General features: G+C 39.8%; 1 protein-coding gene across 3 annotated transcripts in view; it reads left to right on the top strand.

Annotated features, from left to right (window-relative positions):
- The window catches only part of LOC122872205 (neural cell adhesion molecule 2-like), a 277,482-nt gene that overhangs the window by 187,722 nt on the left and 69,226 nt on the right, over nt 1-20,534 (top strand). For all 3 annotated transcript variants that reach the window (XM_044188127.1, XM_044188125.1, XM_044188126.1), the window contains exons 3-5: nt 2,115-2,321; nt 7,676-7,819; nt 9,943-10,080. In XM_044188127.1, the coding sequence (XP_044044062.1) occupies nt 2,115-2,321; nt 7,676-7,819; nt 9,943-10,080 (489 nt within the window). The remainder of the gene's footprint in view (nt 1-2,114; nt 2,322-7,675; nt 7,820-9,942; nt 10,081-20,534) is intronic.

Here is a 20,534-nt window from a genome sequence, read left to right on the forward strand (position 1 = left end):
TAAGAGGTGATAACATTGTGTTAACAGATATAAAGAGACACCTGTAGCGATGCTAGACACTTATCTCTTCCCCACAAGTACCCACATGAACCACGAGGGTCCAGTGGGAAGTCACATGTGAAGGAAAGCGGAGTGATGAGGAGAATGGCTTGTACTGTAATATCATTTTAGCAATGCTCGTGTTTGATTGCCTCATTAGATTTGTTGGCCTTGAAAGTAACGAGCAGCAGACACACATGCTGATATGATGCTGATGGTTGTTGGAAACATTGTGATGATGCTCAGTGTTAGCATTCTGGGGTGTGAGCTGGAGCCTTTGTGTTTTTCTATGATGCAGTGCAAGTGCAGGCATCAAGAGGCAAATTTGTCAATCAGGTCATTTATCATCATTTACCTGCATGTACTGGTGCACTATCAAATTGAGAGATTATTATTCATGTCATAAGCTATTTACCTAACCGTACATGCTGGACAAAAATGTTTCCAGCGAAATCCTGCCCCACATCAAGCCATCTCCTCACAGTTACACCTGGGAGCTCCTGAGATGAACCATCACAACCCTCTGTTGCTGAACAGCTGGAGGTTAAAACCTTCGCTCAAAGGCATCTTGCCGATATTGAAGGTAAAAGAGAGCATTCAAACTGCCTGCTTCCTGCTCTCTCTCTCTCTCTGGGGGCTTATCTCTTGCCACTGGCTACTGCCATTTTTCAAAACATGACACGGGTGTCACAAACTTGTATTACTCCTATTTTCTGCTCTTCTTTTGTAATCTTATTTAAATCCAGCACCAGTCTCTGGACAAGCCTCTGTCCATCTCCTCTTTTGTTCAAGGATCTGGCTGATTGATAGGCCAAGTAATGGCCCTCCATACTGACACTTATATTTGCAGAATTTACAGGCAAAGGGCACCTGCTGGCCCCATCATCTCCCACAGTAGCCATGAGTTGATGTTTCACAGGCTATACACACGGACACCATTTTAATCACGGTTCAAGTTAGCTTTGGATCAGGCCTACCATTTGTTTCTGTGTTTAGTGTGTGTGTGTGTGTGTGTGTGTGTTTGTATACTTGCATAATCTTGGAAAGGAGAGTGGAATTTACAACCTACATATGTCCCTTATTCCTTTACAGGCTTATTAGGTATGTAAATCCAAGATTATGACATAATCATATAATTTCAGGCCGTCTGTTCCCTCAACAAGTTCCAACAACAACGTTGGATGGTCCTCAGCTGTTCAGTGGACCAAAGCGAGCAGCAATGCTGTAGTATTGACATGTAAAACCTTAGTGAAATACATCAGGAAAATAGGAAACTTATTCAATGGCAGCACTGTATTGTATACAAAATGTACCTCATACTTAGCTTATTTCGGAATCTGATTATCATCTAATTATTCATCAAATAATTTCTAGAACTTCTTCCACAATGTAAGTCTGATTAAATCTTAACTAGTCAGCTAGACAAGAATATATCAGTCAGAATGTTGTCTTCGCGATGTGTCCAAGTTTTCCCCAAGTCTCAAACAGGGGTTGTTGATCGGGCAGCCTCAGACACCCTCTTGCACAGCAGAATTTTGCTTTCTAGAAAGTTCTGGGTAAAGGGGAAAAAATATTTGAAACAGTACATTAGACTACATTAGCTGCATACACAAACCAGGAAAATCAACCAGCTGTTATCAAACTACATTGTCTGTACATTGTCTTTCCAGTCTGGCTGAGCATCTTTTAGGCTGACTGACTTCATTCATAGAGTTGCCAAATGTCACTCATGGGCAATCCAATATTTTCACAAATAATCTTGGGACTGGAGGGTTAAAGGTCCAACTTATAGGACCAATTTGGAAAATACAAAAAGCTGTTGGAAGTCAACAAGAGGCAACCTATTGCAAAGGAAGTAATAAATGTCCTCAGGCATTTAAATGTCAGCAGCCTTTCTGAATACATCCCAGGTGTGAGTGGGAGTAATCGTGGAAACATCCCTTTCCTAAGCAGTGAATGTAAACATGAAAAGGAAAACAGAATTTTGATACGATCATGCCTTGGCTATTAAGAGAGTAAAATGTACTCATCATAATCACTTTATTTTATCTCTCTTTCTCTGACCTTGCTCCTAGCTATCGGTGAGCCAGTAAGGCTGGAGTGGTACAACCCCCAGGGCGAGCGCATCATGCCCTCCAAGCGAATGTCACTCCACACGGAGACGTCACGATCCAGGCTCATCATTTACAACGCCATCATCGAGGACGCGGGTATCTACCGCTGCCAGGCCACTGACAGCAGCGGCCATACTGAGGAGGCCTCTGTCGTGCTGGAGATCTACCGTAAGCTTAACAGATAACGTGCATTCACATACACGTTTACACATTTGCCTGCAGATGCTCTGTGTTTGCCTCCTGAGGAGATTCAGACATGAAGAGAATAAACCTCTCACATTAGTGTTTGATCACAGGGATAGCCAGTCTATTCATATTCCCAGCCTCACCACAGCCACAAGCTGTTAGAAATGTTACCTCTATCTGTGTGCATGTACATTTTCGGTCTATGTGTACCTTTGACTTTGTGTGTGAGCGTGTGTGTTACACTCATTCTTGTGATTAAAGTATAATGACAGCTACTAATGCCATGGGACTGGGATCCTGCCAGACATAATGAGGGATGTGGCACTGAGGCTAACCTGCCTTGCTGACCCATCACTATTTCTTGGGCAAAACTTAATGTTACGAGGCAGGGGTGACTCAGTGGTTACAGGGACTGTCCCATCGCAGGATCCATCCTCACGGCGAGCAGTGAATTAGCCATTTGTCCTGTTAGAGTGTCCTTTAGCTAGACGTCCAGCTTAAACCCTAGCAGCTCATTCCTGTGATTTGCTGAAGACAAGAATTTAAAAAAACATTTGGGACCAGAATTATAGCTACTTTTGGGGACACTGAGATCATGTCCTCCATGTATTTTTTTCTGGAAATGTAGGGCTTTTAGCAACTTAGGGGAGTTAGATTGCACAACAAAAAAACTAACACATGGTGGGTATTTTAAAGGCTGATTTAAGTATCCAATATATTAAATGTGACTAATTTCAAGTCAACAAACAATAAATAATCAAGGATTCAGTATTGCTTCATCAGAATTCCTGACAGCATGGAGAACGTTTTCAAATAGCATGTTCAGTAATAAAATTTACAGAACATCAAATTAAACAGTTCTAAATCAAAATAATAAAGTATTTTAGATGTAGATTTTAGAACTTATATTTGGTGTTGTGCCTTCTAGTGATGCCACCATCACTGTGGTTGCACATACGAACACAGTTTCATCGACAGTGAAAGCACTGATATTTGGATTACTCGTGGTCAGCAATCGCCTCTCTGACAGATCAAGGTAGTCTCAATCTCAAATTATTCAGTCCCATAACACAGGTTATGGTGCAGGCTTTGGGCTGCGCCAAAATTAATGTGAAAGTTCTGTGTAGTAATTAAACCAGCATTAGGCAAATTTATTATTGTAAATCAACAAACTTTTAATCAATGATTCCGTGCACTGGAATCAGATTAAATACATAATTTAATAAAAATCTAACACACTCTAACACATGAAAAACACAACTTTACAAGCTACAGCACAGCCCAGTAAGTGTGATTTTGGTGATTTGCAGGTGTCTGCAGACGTCTAGACTAAATTTAGTTGCAAAGTTCATGTTTAGGATTATAGCATTTATTTCAATGGCATTTGATTACTACAGTATATAACAGGTTCTACAGGATATCCTGGACATATTTCTTAGCAAAAGCTGGTCAATTCTCTGCAAACATTACAATGTAATTGCATGTAATTTACAAGTGAGATGCCACCACAGAAATAGCGACTTGTTTACTTTCACCTACAACCTGGATTAGTCTACTTCTACAATCCTTGCTAGGGCCCTGTTAAGGTACAAAAGTCACAAAAGATTACATAAGAACCAAACGAATTCTGAGATGTGAATAACCCAAATACCCAGATATTCCAGACTTTGATCAGGAGTCTTCCCCAAGTTTAATTGGAGAAAACGTCAAGGTACAGGGATTTGATTCCAGGACACACACACGCACAATTTTATGTGCACACACTCTGGAAATCATCACCTGCTGTGTGGTTGCCTTTTTCATCCTCACCCAGTGAACCATTAGGGGAGACATCACAGCCTCAATCACACCTGCCACCACTCAGCCCTCGCCTCATTCACCACATAACCAGCTCCCTAAAACCATTGTTTCCATGGCAACAGGGCGTCACTCACTCGCGCCCTCGGTGTAGATTGCATGAGCAGCATGCGGATGAAAAGCTGTCTAAAGCTCCAGCCAGCCTTTCTGCCAGCGCACAGTCAGAGCAGGCAAGGACTCCTCGGGCGGTGCATGGGCCTGTGCGCTACAACATGTTGTACATGAAATTCATGACCTGTGGGAGGGAAAGTGTTGACATCCTCTCAGTAGTTGCTGACATCTCCATGATGGCCTGTTATAATCATGCTACATGGAGTGGCAGATCAGTTTTGTATCCTAAACGGGTGCCTGGACTTGGGTTAACTTCATACAAACATAAAAAAGCTGCTTGCTGGCTTTCCTGGTGCTTTTTTAGCCATGCTAGTGGCATTGCTCTAGGGAAAGCAATGTCCATCAGTTGGTTGGTCTACCACTTTGGTGCTGACTAAAATATCTCAGCAATGTTAGATGAATTGGCATGAAATTTTGTACAAACAGTCATGGTCCCCAGAGGATGAATCCTACAGACTTTGGTGATCCCCTGACTATTTCTCTAGCACCACCATAAGGTTTACATTTTTGTCTTTTAGTGAAATATATCGACAACTCCTGGATGAATTACCATGAAATTTGATACAGACATTTATGGTCCCCAGAGGAAGAACCTCATAATGACTTTGGTGATCCCCTGAATTCCTCTAGCGCCACAAGCAGGTCAAAGATTTAACTTATCCAGTAAAATATCTCAACACCTCCATGGCCAACTGGCACAGAATTTTGTACAGACATCCATGGTCCCCAGAGGATGACACCTAAAGACTTTGGTGGTCATCTGACTTTTGCTTGAGTGCCACCATGTGCTTCACATTTGTAGTTTTGAGTAAAATGTCTATATTGTCTATATGTCAACCATTGGATGGATTGCTTTGGTGTCCACTGACAAAATTTTCTAAATTTCACTTTTCAAATACTTTAGTTAAATCCCAGTACTTCCAAAACTAATGACATTTACATAAGCCTCAAATGTACTTTGTGTTTAGTGAAAATTAGCTAATATTAGCATGCAAGCATCACCATCATTAGCACCAGCATGTTAGCATTATCATTGTGAGCATGTAGCATGCTGACGTTAGCATTTAGCTTAAATCATCGCTGTGCCTAAATACAGGCTTACCTAACTCCATTCTAAAACTCTTGCTGTCCCACACATAAGATTGAAATCTAAATAGTTTTCCCTGACTAAAAACTTGAATTCACTGATAGCAAAATCTGAAAATTGCTTTGAATTAACTGCAGCAGTTTGGTGCCTTTGCAGCCATCCAACGTGACAAGAAATTCATATTAAAGTAAGCCAGTACAATGTCGGAGTCGTTTCATTTCATCTCAGTTTATTAACGACAAAGCAATAATGATGCATAAGCTCATTTTAGGAAACAAGCAAAATTGGCCAGTAAAGACAGGAACAAATCTACGTCCCAGTTGAGAGAGGTCCAGGGAAATTGGCTCGTCAACGTATTAGACAGTTATCCTTGCAGTGATGTGTAGGCGAACAACGGAACAGAAACTCCAGAGTACTGAGTATATTCTCAATTCACCAGTGTCAAGTGTGCAGTAGAGTGTTACTCTATGTTTCCCTTACTGATTTTCTTGTAGAGCAGTGTGACAACAAAAGAGAAAGGAAATGGATACAAATAGAAGGAACAAGTGACACCAGAAGCGTTCAAACCTGAGAGGAAGACAGAGGGAGTGGGAGAGCAACAGATTTTGGAAATAAAAAGAAGAACACAAAGGGGGAAATTGGTAAGGAACCACCAGAGTGAATGACAAAAACATGCAAAGGCATCCTTGAAGTTAATGAAGACACTAAGATACCAGGCACGTTAGCAAGCGGACGTTGCAGTCGGGGAGAGAAAGCTCATTTTAGGGAGCAGCCTGGCATAAATCACACAGCAAAATGCTAATGCTGAAGCCTCGCTAACAGAAGGGACTGATAGGGGAGCTGTCGTTGATTTATTCACACCTTCACAATACAGCACGCAGATGATAGCAGATGGTTGCAGCTCTAGCGATGCCAGCCCCAGCACACATCAAAGCCGACTATCCGAACGAGAGCGTGGTCCGAAGACACGTACTGTTTGTGGAGAAGTGCTGCTCCAAGAACAGTGTCCTCATAAAAGCAATTTGTCAAAACACAAAATATTTGTCAAGAGGGAGGACACAGCTTTAAAGGCACAAAGTGGGATCTATTATCGAAGCGTTCCTGAAACCAAGACAGTGAATTAAATGCTGCCTGTGTTCTTGTCTAATTGTGCAAACAGAGAGGCTGCAGAATATCTCTGCTCATTGATTTTTTTTGTCATGGTTGTGATTGGCAGCAAGTAAAATGGCCACCCTTCTGTCTGCGCTGTTTCACCAGAATCGCTTTATCATTGTCCCAGAAAACAGTCAAAGCGGGATTTAGCTTTTGTTTTATTTGATTTTGTGAGTGAATGCTATCCCTCCATTTCCAGTGCACACATTGTTTCTCATGTGCCTGTTTCCAAACAGTTTAGATCAGAATTGTGAGGCATTGTGTCACATGACAGCAGTGCTTAATAATGTATGTTTTGGCCACTGTACCTGTTTGGTTCTATGGATGGCAATGTTGGGCTGTCCATCATTTGGTTGGTTGGTCCACCACTTTGGTCCAGACTGAAATATCTAAAAAACTATTGGATGGATTGCTATGAAATTTGGTACAGACATGCACGCCCCCCTAAGGATGAATTGTAATCACTTTGCTGATCCCTGAGCCACTAGCATGGCTGTAGACTCTTGGTCTTGTTATAATGACATGATCACCCACAGACAAGCTATACCCAATAAGAAACAGTAAATACTGAATATTAACAATATAAAGTTTTATCTTTAGGGAAAGAAAACTATTTATATAGCACAAAGACAAATACCTTTAAGATCTTTCAAAATCAAAGATAAGGAGCAGGGTAAGATGGTATACCAGCAACCTTGTGCTACCAAAACCAATTATGTATTCTGTCCAGGACAAAAAATTTGATGTTTTTTTTTTTTTCATTTCTTTGTCAGGCACTGTTCTTGGGCTTTTAAGGACAGCAAAGCATTCTGCCAGGTGGCCAAATAGAGGCCATCCCAACACTTAGACCTGCATTATCAACAAAACTAGCAAACAACCTAAAAAAAAACAAACAACTCAATTTGCGGCATGCAACCCAGACAGAAAATTGGAATGAAATGTATTTTAAAGTAACTTTTCCAAACCCCTAAGCCTAAATTCTGTCTCAAAACAGTAATAGTTAACATAACCTTAAATGCACAGCAGTTCTTTCTTATTTTCCTTTTGATGTTCAGACCTGCAATAAATTGTCTGCTCTGGATACTCACAATAAAAGAGCTGTTCCATTCTATCTTGTTTGATCTCTCAGAGAGGCTGACGTTTCGGGATGTTCAGTCACCGCAGGAGTTCCGCCATGGTGAGACAGCGGAGGTGGTCTGTGATGTCATTAGTTCACCGGTTCCCGTGGTGGTGTGGTACTACCAGGACAAAGAGATCACTGAAGAGCACCACAGTAAGTTTTCATGACCTTCTTTCACAATGACATTCTTTACTTTTGATTACTGTTATTATTATTTTCTCTTGTTTGGGGGGGGATACATTGGAAGATAATTTGCATAGTTATACACATACTTTTTGCAAAAAAGATTGCTGGTTGAGTTACCCTTGATGACCCTGTGGCTTAGAAGATTAATGGATAGATGTTGCAAAATGTTAAAATTTAATTCTCAGGGTAGAAAATAGGTCTAGAATTTGAATTAAATAATCAATTTGGTGAACATGTGATGGTGTTTTAATATATTTTATTTTTTTATCTCTATTGCTGTTTTTATTAGTTACTTTTTTGAAGAATGACTTTTGTAATAGAATTAGTTACTAAGCAGGGCAACTATCAAAATAAATTAAAGGTTCATGCTACTGTATTCCGCTGATCGACAGTCAGTTATGGTAACATGCCAAGAAATGTAGCAGTGTGCCAACAAAGGCAGTGCAGAAGAAGACTGCTAGCAAGCACACATGAATGTAAACAATGCAGGTTTCAAATTCTTCCAAGAATCTGCTTTAAAATGTCTTAGGAAAAAAAGTAAAAGTAGAAAAAGTTTTAGAAAATGGATGGATATATGAAGTTTTGTGGTAAGTCTAAAATGTTCATCCAAGCCCCTGAAAACTGTATTTGTGTTTTTGTAACTGGTTTGAGGTGGGAGGCGGTCAGTTGGGAAAAGGCTACGTCACGTTCTTCTGTGCATCAGTATTTAATGTTATCAAGATAAAGTTAAGACTGCAATACAAATTTTCAGGGGCTTTAAAGAGTGACTTTTGTAAAGTAATTATTAGTAGGGTATGTATCGAGTATTGGATAAACTAACTTCACACAACACCTCTCAGCATTATTAAACTGTGTAACTGATCTTGATTATTCCAGTAGTAGATTATGACGGTTATAAATGTTGCAAGTAAGCAGCAATCTCAAAAGGATTACATTTTGAATGTAAACCTACCAAGTACAGTTGATTATTGAGAGGAAAAATGCTCATGAGTCTCGATGTGCCCATTTCTCTCTCTCATTGAAAAGACATGCTAATGTGCCAAAAATACTGTTCTCTAAGAAATGCTATTTCCTTCCTTTGTGTGGATTCACAATAAGACAAGGATATCAAATTCTATGAATAGAAACCCCATCAGCCCTGGAGGAGGCATATAACTTGGACAGAAACCATGTTAACAAGCGACTCAGGGATTGGATTATAGAGCAGTTGAATGGTGACGTTCCATAAGATGAAGTACAAACCAGCACCCTGCATTTTTTGAAAAGAGCTATTTCCAGCAAGTGGGTGTATATATAGGTGTATATTGTCAATCATATTCTGTCCCATTTGATCTAAAGATGATGTGTATAACTTTTTCCTGCTTCCACCCTTTTCAGTTGCTTTAATGGTGTTAAATATCAATTAATTGGCTGAAAAATACAGATAGAGGTAGAGAAGCACTCAGAGTACAGATTCACTTTCAGTAATATTTTTTTCTGATAGAAGGCAGGTGCAATAGTAGGAACCAGTAGACTAGGATTCATTATTTCCTCTTCTTCTCCTCCCTGATTTACAACTCTCTACACCACTTCCCCATCCTCCTTCTAGTCAAAATGCATGCCTGAACACTGATTAGAAAGAGTGACCCCTTGAATCTGTCACGTTTTTTAATTGAAATTCAAATCTTCAGTGCCACGGTGATGATGAAACATGGAGAAGAAGGTTTTTTTTTTTTTTCTTTTTAATCATTTCACTATAATTACGATGCATGGTTATAAATATCTTTGCTTGAGAGAAATGAGATAGAGGCCTCATCACTCCTGGCCAATCTCACAGTGGCCACAATAGGAGAGAGTGGAGACCATTTGAAACTGTAATTGCATGAGTGTTTATCTATGTGGACTTTATCAGGTAAATGTGCTGAAGTGAAGATTGACAGTCTAGCTACCAGAGAGTGGAGATGGCAATTTTCCTCTGCTGTTTTCCTAACTTTCTTATCTCGCTTCTCTCTCTATCATACACTGTTGTTCTTTTGTCGTTTCCTCTTCCCGCTCTCTTTCTGTCTTTGCCTGGCTTTCTGTCTGTCCTCCTCTTCACCTGTGCTGTGAAGGCAGGTTCCAGGTGCTGGCAAACAACAACCTACAGATCCATCAGGTGACCAAGGCTGACGAGGGTGTGTACCGCTGTGAGGCCAGTGTAGAGGCCCGCGGCGAGATCGATTTTGTGGACATCGCCGTGGTAGTCAACGGTGAGTTACATTTTGAGTCGTTTCTTGAAGATTTGTGATGACTTGAAAAAAACAGCTGTACAATCAGACAGCGCAGTGCTTGAAATGGAGACTCCAACTATTTAGAATCGTATGTCCATGAAGTCAGATTTTTTAAATAATTAAATTAAAGCAGGTTCAGGGGCCAAAATATCCACAGCTTTAAGTTCAAGTTCAAAAATCACTGTATCCTGTCAGACTCCACACCCTTAGTTTGTAGCACAGGCTTTCTGTTGTGAATTTGTAGTCTGCAAGTACTTCATAAGCAGTAAATAACCATGAAAACTGCAGAGCCGCAGAAGGCGTTATATCAGAATCAGAAATACGCAAATATGCAAACTAGCAAACTGATTTTGATGTGGAAATTTGTTCCCCTTCAAGAGGCCTGTAACTAACCGTTGTGTAATGGACACTAGGAGCTGTCTGCAAGAAAATCTGAGTGTAGAAATCCTAAAAGTCAATGTTTTCCTACAAAAAACATTGTTGCTGCTAAGTTAGAGTCCCAATAGTCACTTGTGCTACTTTCTCGTAGTGTCTCCTCTTGGTAGGGATTTTGGACATTTTTGGTTCTCAAAAATAACTTGGGGTATGTTTCATGGCACATATGCTTTACCTACATGTTTCTCAGCCTATTACTGTCAACCATGGTGGATGCCATATGTAAAGTATGTCTCGCCTCAGCGCTACCATTTTCTCTAACTTTGGATTTTATGGCTACAGAAATTGACAAAGGAAATGCTAAACCCACATCTAATTTTCTAGTTTTCTGGGTAATTTCAGGTGCTACATCCTTGTATTTCTACAGTCTGTACTTTGAACCAAACATTTGTGTTCTTGAGGTCGTCTTGTTCTTGTAAGGCCTGAAAAAGCATAAGAATATAGTTCTAAAATGTCTTGAATAGCTTAAAATTGCATGGAACTCTTGTAAACCAACGGTGGGATAGTTTTTGGTGTGAAGCATAATCTTCTTATAGTCAATAATCTTGTTTCCAAGTCACTATCAGCATATATCTTATTGAATACAAACCAAAAGATCCAAATCCAGCCGGGCGTCAGTACAGAGCTTTAAAGGAAGCTATGCAGTAAAGTTCCAAGCAGACACATGCTTCTCTTCACACAGTGTCAACAGATTAGCATGCATTAGGGATTGAGTTTCCTCTGCATACACAAACTTTGCTATTACTGTTGTTGTTGTTTTAATAATTGAACACACATATTATTTCCATTCTGGAGCCTACAAGGCATTCAAGTCTGCAGATGCCCATGGTTAAAAGTATAATAACTTGAGCAAGGATAGTGTACACAGGAGCAGCTTTACCTCCATGGTGATTGCAAAGGAACCTATATTTTCTTACTGTTGTTACAAATGAAGACATATACAGTACAATTGCCTCACTAAGTGATCACTTAAGTGTTGTTGAGCCTGTTACTAGACTATAACATGAAGTTGACACAGAGCTTGTTTACAGTATTTTGATCATCTACAGAGTCAAGTCAGTGATTCTGAAACAGCACTCACTGATGTGAAGGAACTCAGCTGGAAATTCAGGTTGAACGCGCAGTAGTACAGTAGTATCAGAATACAGTTGTCAGCTTTGACAGATTCAGCTCCACTGACTCAGGTAAGTTCATCATTGGCACACTTATAGAAGGTCTGCTTTTTCAGCTACCATTGGCGTGATCTTTTTAAATTCTCTTTGTTCTTTAGTGTGATTGAAAATTTCAATTAGCGATTGGCTGTGGGCTCTGTGGCCCAAAAATCGAAGGATGTCATTTTAATTTTCTCATTTGTCCTCATTTACAGCGAGTCACCTGAGACTGCTGAAAGTGATTGAAATGTGATTTCACTAAGGCCACGAGCGTCTTGTAACGGTTGAACAGCTGCAATATTGTCTCTGCCTATGTAATTCTCTTTCACCTAATGTAATAGCAGAGCGGCCCTCCGCCCAAAAACTATGAAATGCATTCAATTTAGCACACCACTTACCTCACTTCTGAGGAAGATCCAATAAGCCTGCTCAATGAGGCACGACCTATTATTGCAGCAGCACGACACTTGCCATGCGGTGCTGAGACGGGACAGGCTGCGCAGCACTTTGCTGAGAGTCCTGAGAAGAGCACACTCTCTGAGGGAGCCACACCCTGAGGGAGACACATTAAAGTGAACTTCACTTTGCCTCAAGGAGACTCATTCTGTTGATCCCTAAAGACTCTCACATTTAGACGTGCCCAAAGCTGCAGACAAAATCTGATTAGTAGAAACACCATTTGGTCCACATGAAATATAAAAAGTACTTAGAGGAAACTAAGACTTAATGAAACTGAGTTTGTACAATATGGTACCACCAGGCAAGGGGACAGTTTTTACAGCAGTACATGCACTTTTGTCTAGTTTTTATCCTGAGCATTCAAAATGTGCTCTTAAAGCTGCCCTTCTTTCTAATTTCTCATATTTACTTAACTAATTTTACTTAAAGCCACTATAATCAATATTTTTATATTAACAATTATTTAAATGTATAATGTGAAAGAGATTGCTCATAGTGATTAACCCACAGACAATTATCACCTGACTTGGAGTCTTTCAGCTCATTTTTTTGGTTTTACAGCCCACAGATTTAGTGTTTTGGTTCACTCTCATAGCACTCATCAGCAGACTTTTTATTTTAGTCTGATAACCCCACTGTACATTACCTACCCAGCACCAAACAGCAGACAAATGTTGGGATTTACAATGGTTAAAGGGGCATCAAACTGTGTAGCTGCAATCAATTAAATTCAAATTAATCAGAATGATCAAAGTTAATCATAAATAATAACTTTATTTATTAATAAAGTCCTCGAGGGCACCACTTTCCTTAAATAAGAGAAACGATAACCAATCAATTGATTGAGTCTCATATAATATACTAAACTTTCAATTTGGTACCCAAATTAATAATTAAATTAATAACTATAACCAGAATTACCATCATTAGCTAATAGGTTGAAGGATTTGGAGTTCAACATAGAAGAGGTTGGCAAATTATTCACTCTTGTGCAACATTAAAGAAAACCAGCATAATTATACACAAGCGTTTATTCAAAGATAAACAAAGCAAAAACACACAAACTCTAAATGCACTAAACTACAGAACAAAGGGTGTGTGTGTGTGTCCCCAAAATGGCTGCTTGGGTCCAAGATGGCGTTAAACCAACTCAAAATGATCGATGAGCAGAACAGCAGCCGCATGGCTAGACAAAGAAAGGAAATTCAAAAATGGCGTCAAGGGCATGTAGGTTAATAAGTGTGGCTCTGTTATAGTCATATTGGAGTGGATGTGTGCACTGTATAGGATAAACGGTGCCAGGTTAAAAGAGAGTTAGTTAGCATGCAAAGACTCTGTCTGTGTGAAGCATAACATTAACTAACATCATAACATGTGGCTACCAACGTAACCTAACAGTAAAAAGCGCATCACAACAATACAACTCAATGAACCAAATAAATACATATACAGTACATTCACAAAGTAACATAGCCCTGTGCTTAGCCAAGTACTGTTATGCTATGTGAAGCTATGTAATGCCCAGTTATAGGTTCAGTGGTTATGTTACAAGTCCGTAAAGGAAGAACGGTTGCTTTGAACGTGCTGCTGTTATCTGGCGGTTCCGTTGGATGAGCCAGGCAGGGAAGAATGTTGGTTCCGATTGAAGAAAACCGTGCTGTGCAGTCCGTTGTGCAGATGGAGGACCCAGTCGCTCCGTCTGCTGGCAGACTGTGTGTGGCAGTGGTTGGCACTAAACTTTGTTGCAGAAATCTTAGGCAGGCTCTTGCAGCGCTGTGGTAAGAGAGAGAGTTTGGTTTGGTGTTTCTGCTCCAAGCAGATTACACGGCAGTAACAGCTGTTGCTGAGCAGCAGTGCTGGAGACAAAGCCAGGAGAAAAGAGAGCTTGCTTACTCTTGGTTAGCGGTGAGCTAACCAGAAATTTTAAGACAAGGACACTTGTGTTGCGGCCTAATCCTTTAACTATTCAACAGTACACTGAACAGACCATGCCATCAGGTCTGAATGTAGAGAGAAGAGCGGAGAAAAGAGACAGAACAGTGGCCGCTGACCCCTTTTGTTGACCTGGTGACATCATGGGTCACAGATCAGACTGACCAATGGCAGCTAGAAGGCTGCATTCAATGGCTCTCTGGATTTTGGATGCTCTCCTAACAAAAGTTAAGTTAAAATCACACAAATGAATGAATTCATTGGTGGAGTCCCAACTCAGTTAGCCACTAGCAAGTGAACATAGTGAAGCATTAAGCAGCTAAAGAACCAGATAATTCCTTCAGTAGTTTGTGGAGACCAAAACAGAGCTAAAAGGAGAGTAAATATTGGACTTACATTCATCAGGTTGCTCCAAACGAATGCTAATGTCGCTTAGCAACCCCATGCGAAACGTTTCTTGCCCTGAAGCTAGAGGTGAAAATCTCTTTTTACTCCGAAGAACAATTTTTGTAGGTATGGAAAATGGGAAGAATTTGAATCTTGTTTGTTCTCTATATGCCGCATGTCACTTGGAGAATTCACTAAGATCATTCCCCTTCTATGGGTTGCAATCGTGAGGGCAAGGTGGAGCAAGATGAGCCATCTTAGCACAGGTTTTCCTAAGGAACAGGAAGCCACCAGGGTTACCAGAGAATATACAGTATTGACAACAACCTGGACTGGTCGAACAACACAGAGGCCCTGAACACAAGCAGATAGAGATAGAGGAGATTGCTAGGAGGCTCAGATATGTCAATGAATGCAACAGACTGTGCTACATGTTTTATCAATCAGCTGAAGACAGTGAACTGTTCTGTGTTGTGGTGCCTGGGGATATGGCTGTGAGGTAAGATAAACAAACTGATATAAAAGAGCCAGACACACAGTATTTCTCTGTCTGAAGGCCCCTGGAGGAAGAAGAAAGAAGAAAGGATGAGGACTAAACTGAACTAAACTGAAACTAGCTATAGGGCATCCACCTCATCTCCTGAGGTCCAGCGTTGAGCACTTAAAGCTATCTTTTGTGCTAAAGTCAGAATGGACATTAATTCTTTTCCATACAGAACCAGTGACAGCCAACAGAAAAGGAGATGAATCTGGACACTTTCCTGTGCAAATAATCCTGGACTGCTTTTTGGACTCTTTTTATGCTTTCATTCTTTTTTCTTTGCTGTATCTTACTATTTGCTGCTCCTAATTCTACATGTGATCCCTCAGGTTTATCTTAGAAAAGTGGTTCTTAACCTTTTTGGCTTTTGACTTCAGGCATCTGAATTATGCGCAGTATACCAAAAATGATTTTCCTCTCTAAACGTGTCTGATTGTGTCACATAAACAACTGTTGAAGGCTCAGAGAGTCAAAACCATCCAAAATTGTCAAAAAAATTAATGCAAATTGGTGTAGATGTTTTGTTTGTTTTTTGTTCTAACTAGTACTTTGTTATGGCTAGGGAAGCATCGTGGTGTGGGTTAAAATGACTACTTTATTTGGGTTAGGAGACCTTCGTCGCCATGGTTACAACGATACACACGTGATTAAGGTTAGGGGAGGATTGTGGTCATGCTTAACGAAAAGCAACCCTGACTGTTGATTGGAAATGGGAAATGAACAGTGGTCTCCAGTGTTAAAGTTTGATCTTTTGTCACTATATAATAACATCACCTTACGTCCTCTTTTGCTCCTGTCATAACTACTACAGCTGCTAAAGGGCTTTGTTACTTGAATGTAAACATATGTTGTTTTGGGGCACTTGATTGAACAACGAATGCTGTTTTTCCTCTTGGAAGGACAGTCTCGATTAAACACATATTGTTCACCATGTTAAGAGCGCTGACCATCAGTCCCTCCCTAAATTTTTTAATTGAATCCAATCCAAATGCAAGAATGAAAATATGAATATCCAGCAAAACGCTTTACATAAAGTAAATAGGAGTTAAATAAGAGTTATATTTACATAACAGACACCTTTGTCTGAATGAGAAAAGGCCCTTAATTTAACAGCACTGTAAAGTATTCCATGTATGAAAAGGGCTTAAGAAGCCCTCAGGTCAACCTCAGGGCACTTAGCCAACTTTATTTTAAGGACTCAGTTAGCAGAAGTCTTGTTTAATGATGCTGTCAAGGAAAAGGAATACAGTCAGAAAAGTTTTCAACTTGGTGTGAAATCTGCATGAGAAGTCTCATACTTTACAATGATTGAGTATTCAGCTTCTCATTAACAAAAAGAATGCATTTTGTGTCTGACAGTAGCTTTCATGATTTCATTAACTGATTTCAAGTATCTATAAAAATTGTCTCTTAAATCATTACATTTTTGTTCAAATGGCAGTCAAACTATATTTTTCAAAATCCTTGCATGAAGTTGCAAATTGTGTTTCTGAATTGATTACTGCACAGCCAACTACCACCTGAGTTGATTGGTTGATTGAATGCTGCAGTGTCTTTATGGTTCATTTATATTTTTAAACTACAATTGAACTTGAGCACCATCTCTGAGTTAGGAGTTGTAGTAACGATATGTCATGCTGTTCTTTTGACACAGCGTGTCAGAAGACGTGTCAGTTCTGACTACTTCAGCAATGTGTTAACAGACATTGCTTTGACCAGCCATGCAGAACAATATTTTGTCTGAAAGCAGGGCTGAAATAGCTTACTGTATACTTTTTTTTCTCCCCCATGTGAAGTCATAAATATTCATGGGTCAGTTGATAAAAGAGTGGTTTCTTACCCATAAGCATGCAGCGAATGAAGCTGACCCGCCGCAGCTCCCGGTCTCCAGTGTATCATCAAAGCGGACCGTAGATGAAGATGATGGCGTGTCGATGAAGAGGGCCACCCACTGAATGGCTAATCAACCTGAGGGCAAAACAGCTCAGTGTCTAGAAGTATGCAGAACATTTCAGGGAGTTATCATAGAGAAGTTGTGTAAGACTTTCATCCACTGTCCTCGATACAATGTAGAGGAATACGCTTAAAAACAAGGATTTGGACATTGGTGGAAATTTATCAAGTGATTTCCAATGATTGTAACTGTAATGAAAAGTTGACATAATTAGATAATTTACATATGTAATTCTGCTCTCTGCATGCTGCCAGTAACTTTTTAAAATTACAGGGCAATATCACAATAGTCTGAGTTCCCTACTCTCCCTCTCTGTGACACTGTTAGTTCAGTTTATCATTGACATTTGTCCTTCCTATCATGACATGTAGTGATTTGTCATCCCTGAATGCTGAGGGGAATCCCATGCAATGAGGCATATTTCAGGTTCACAAGCACATTTTTTATCCCCTGCATAATATCTGCATCAGATGGAGACAGATGTCAACTGGCAAACATAAATGCCGTAAACTTTACCAACCTGGATTGCTAGCTCACTTAAAGGAATAGTTTTACATTTTTGGAAATATGCTTACTCGCTTTCTTGCCAAGAGTTAGAGGAGAAGATTGATACCGCTCCTATCTAAGTCCGGTAAGTATAACTCAGTAACAGTTGTTGCTTGAAGTTACTGGTCCCAGCCAACAAATATTCCAGCCCATAACACCCGTAAAATGTTTTTACACTTTTACACGTTTTTTAGTAAAGATTAAACAAACTAGGTATAATGTTTTAATTGTGCGTTAGGGATGCCAGAGCCAGAAAGTTGTTTCCCCCGTTTCCAGTCTTTATGCTAAGCTAAGCTAACCAGCAGAGTAGTATTGATTTTCTCAGCCATCTCTTGGCAAGAAAGTAAGCGTATTTCCCAAAATGTCAAACTGCTTTAATGCAAATCACTTTGGATTGATTATTAAATAGGCTGAGATTATAACTCTATGGCCAGCATCTGCCAACTTTTCCATTTTGCTTCTTTCAATAGATCCTAATGTTTTCCCTTTATCAGTATCAAACATCTCTGCGCTCCATTTTGATGACCCACTAGCCACAGTAGTCACAGTTTGTTTCTATGACAACTGATGGTGATGCAAAATGGAAATAACTTAATAACTGATTTCCCCTGTATCCTTCCTAGACACATCCACTTAATTGTCAGTTCACTCACTCACACACTAGAGCCGCAATTTTCCCCTTTTCAGCTGTCAGTGGAAACTATTGGCTGTGTCCTTCAAGATGTCTTAAATGACTTTACAGTGACATCAATCATAACCGCTGCGTGTTCAAGGAGAGAATATAAATACAGTGTTACATTCCCAATTATAAATCAGGGTTGGTTTGATTCCATCTTGTGTGCTAATCTAGAAGGCAAAACAAATCCCTAATAAGCAATCCAGCAAAGGTCTTGTCTCAAAGCATTCACTTGCTGAATTTCTAGTAGGTGTAATTCAGTTTTGACATTTACCAAGAACATTTCACGACTTCTAAACATGGGGGATCCTCACTTCATTGAAGCCCATTAGCGCTTCACAGAAAACTCTCTAGCTCCTCAAGGATGCATCTAAATCGGTCCAAGCGAGTTTGTATCTTGAAATATGTTTGCAGTGTACGCTCTTGCTTGCAGGGATGTCTGTAAACCTCACAACCACACAATCTCCACAGAGCCTCTGAAGTTTCAAGAATATGACTAATACATGAAGAATTCATAAAGCTTGCCAGATTCTTTTTGGACGCTTAAACCCTGTTGCTGATTTGCTCTTTTGAAGTCTTTCTGCTTGGCAGCGTGTCTCATTAACAGGGTTGTTTCAACGAGGCTCGCTGGTGTGGGAGTGTATTGCATAGGAAGAGAGGGACACTGGAGAATGGAGATCTATTGGCGTGGAAATCAATGGTTATCATGTCAGGCAGATGCTTACTCTTCGCACTCGCCGAGTCCGAACTATAGGAAAGGACTCATAGTGTTTGATTATTGCTTAGGCCATTTTTATCCCTGAAAAGCTTTCTGCACCTTGATGTGTGTCTCTGTGCGTGTGCGCTCGTTCAGGCCTGTATTTCCTATTGTATGTTGGTTTTGCTGACAAAAATGGAAATAAGTATTCATGTTTTTAGTACATGGCAATAACTAAATGATAGGCACCATGAGACAGCAGATAGATCAGACACTGCAGGATTTAGATGTACCGTGAAGAGTTTTTCTCTTACACAGAGACGCACACTGGCGTCATTAGTGTAATTGATCTTTTAAGAAAAACTACAGTACACTGCAGTGTTTGGTTCATTAGGTATCTGCGATGATGCTTTGTTTTGATTAGAATTCTCCATTCATTATCCCAAGCATGTCCTTTTTTTTTCCCTCACCAACTTCACAACTGTGTTTCATCAAGACTGCATTATAATGAGATTTGAAGCCACGTATCATACTTAATTTTCATCTTTTACCGAGGTGTTTTTAGATCTACATGGAATAAGTGTCCTCCAGATGACATAACTTGGAGGACAAATTCAGTTCATTAACTCTTAATACCTCCCACACCAAATGAGGTCTGTTTACAGTTTTGGAATATAAAAACAAAATGACTTTCAACCTATTATTTTTTTGGTGCTGAAATAATATCACTGTGCAGCTGTCCGTTACATTAACACAAATTGAACTCGAGTGCAAACATCTGTAAAGTAGTTTTCATTTGCAGGATGAGGATAGCCAGCTTTTCAGACATGCAGTTCAAGATGTCTTTAGAAGTGATTTCTCTTAATTTTCTTGCTCACAACTGTTTGTGTGGGTTGTGTTGATTTTGTGTTGATATTTTGTTGATCTTCATCTTAGATAGACTAAATAGCTGAATTGCAAATGAAACAGATACAAAAATAAAGTGGCTGCCAGAATTAGAATTTAGTACATGTGTATGTAGTGTTGTCTTTTTGCTTGTTTTACAGCAAACAAGCCATGTTTGAATGAGAGTTTGTTGCACCAACAGGTCTTTGGTTAAAACCAATAGTGGAACATTTTGATGTTGCCTTTTGGCATTTGGTTTGTTTCAATTTATGCCGCCTAATTACAAGCAAACCAGGGCTTGTAAACAAAAGTTATATTACATGCTTCAAACTATTGGAGAGATTTTAGATTCCTATTGTCTTGTGACATTCGAGAGGTGGGAGGAGTAAAATCTAATTACACTATCTATAAGATCAGACCTCATTTACACTTGGTGTTGAAATGTGATCTGTATCTAGATACATTATCTGGATAATAACATCTGATCACAGGCCTTTGCATTTACACCTGGCATTAATGAGCGTTTTCATTATCTCGACTCTGCCCACATAGTAATCGGATCTCGTTATGCAAATTAAGTAGGTGGAGCTGGTGGACGAAGAGGCGTTAGAGGATTTTTTTAAAAATGTTTTTTATTAAGAATGTGGCCGAACAGCACAGATTGCATTTACACCTGGTTGAAATCTTCACCTCCATGTGTGGTGTGGTCCATCCAATTGCATTCCAGTTCAAAGGCCTTCTGCGTGCATTTACACCTGCTTTTCCTTATC

This window comes from Siniperca chuatsi, linkage group LG24 (genome assembly GCF_020085105.1).
Source record: "Siniperca chuatsi isolate FFG_IHB_CAS linkage group LG24, ASM2008510v1, whole genome shotgun sequence".
NCBI classification, from domain to species: domain Eukaryota; kingdom Metazoa; phylum Chordata; class Actinopteri; order Centrarchiformes; family Sinipercidae; genus Siniperca; species Siniperca chuatsi.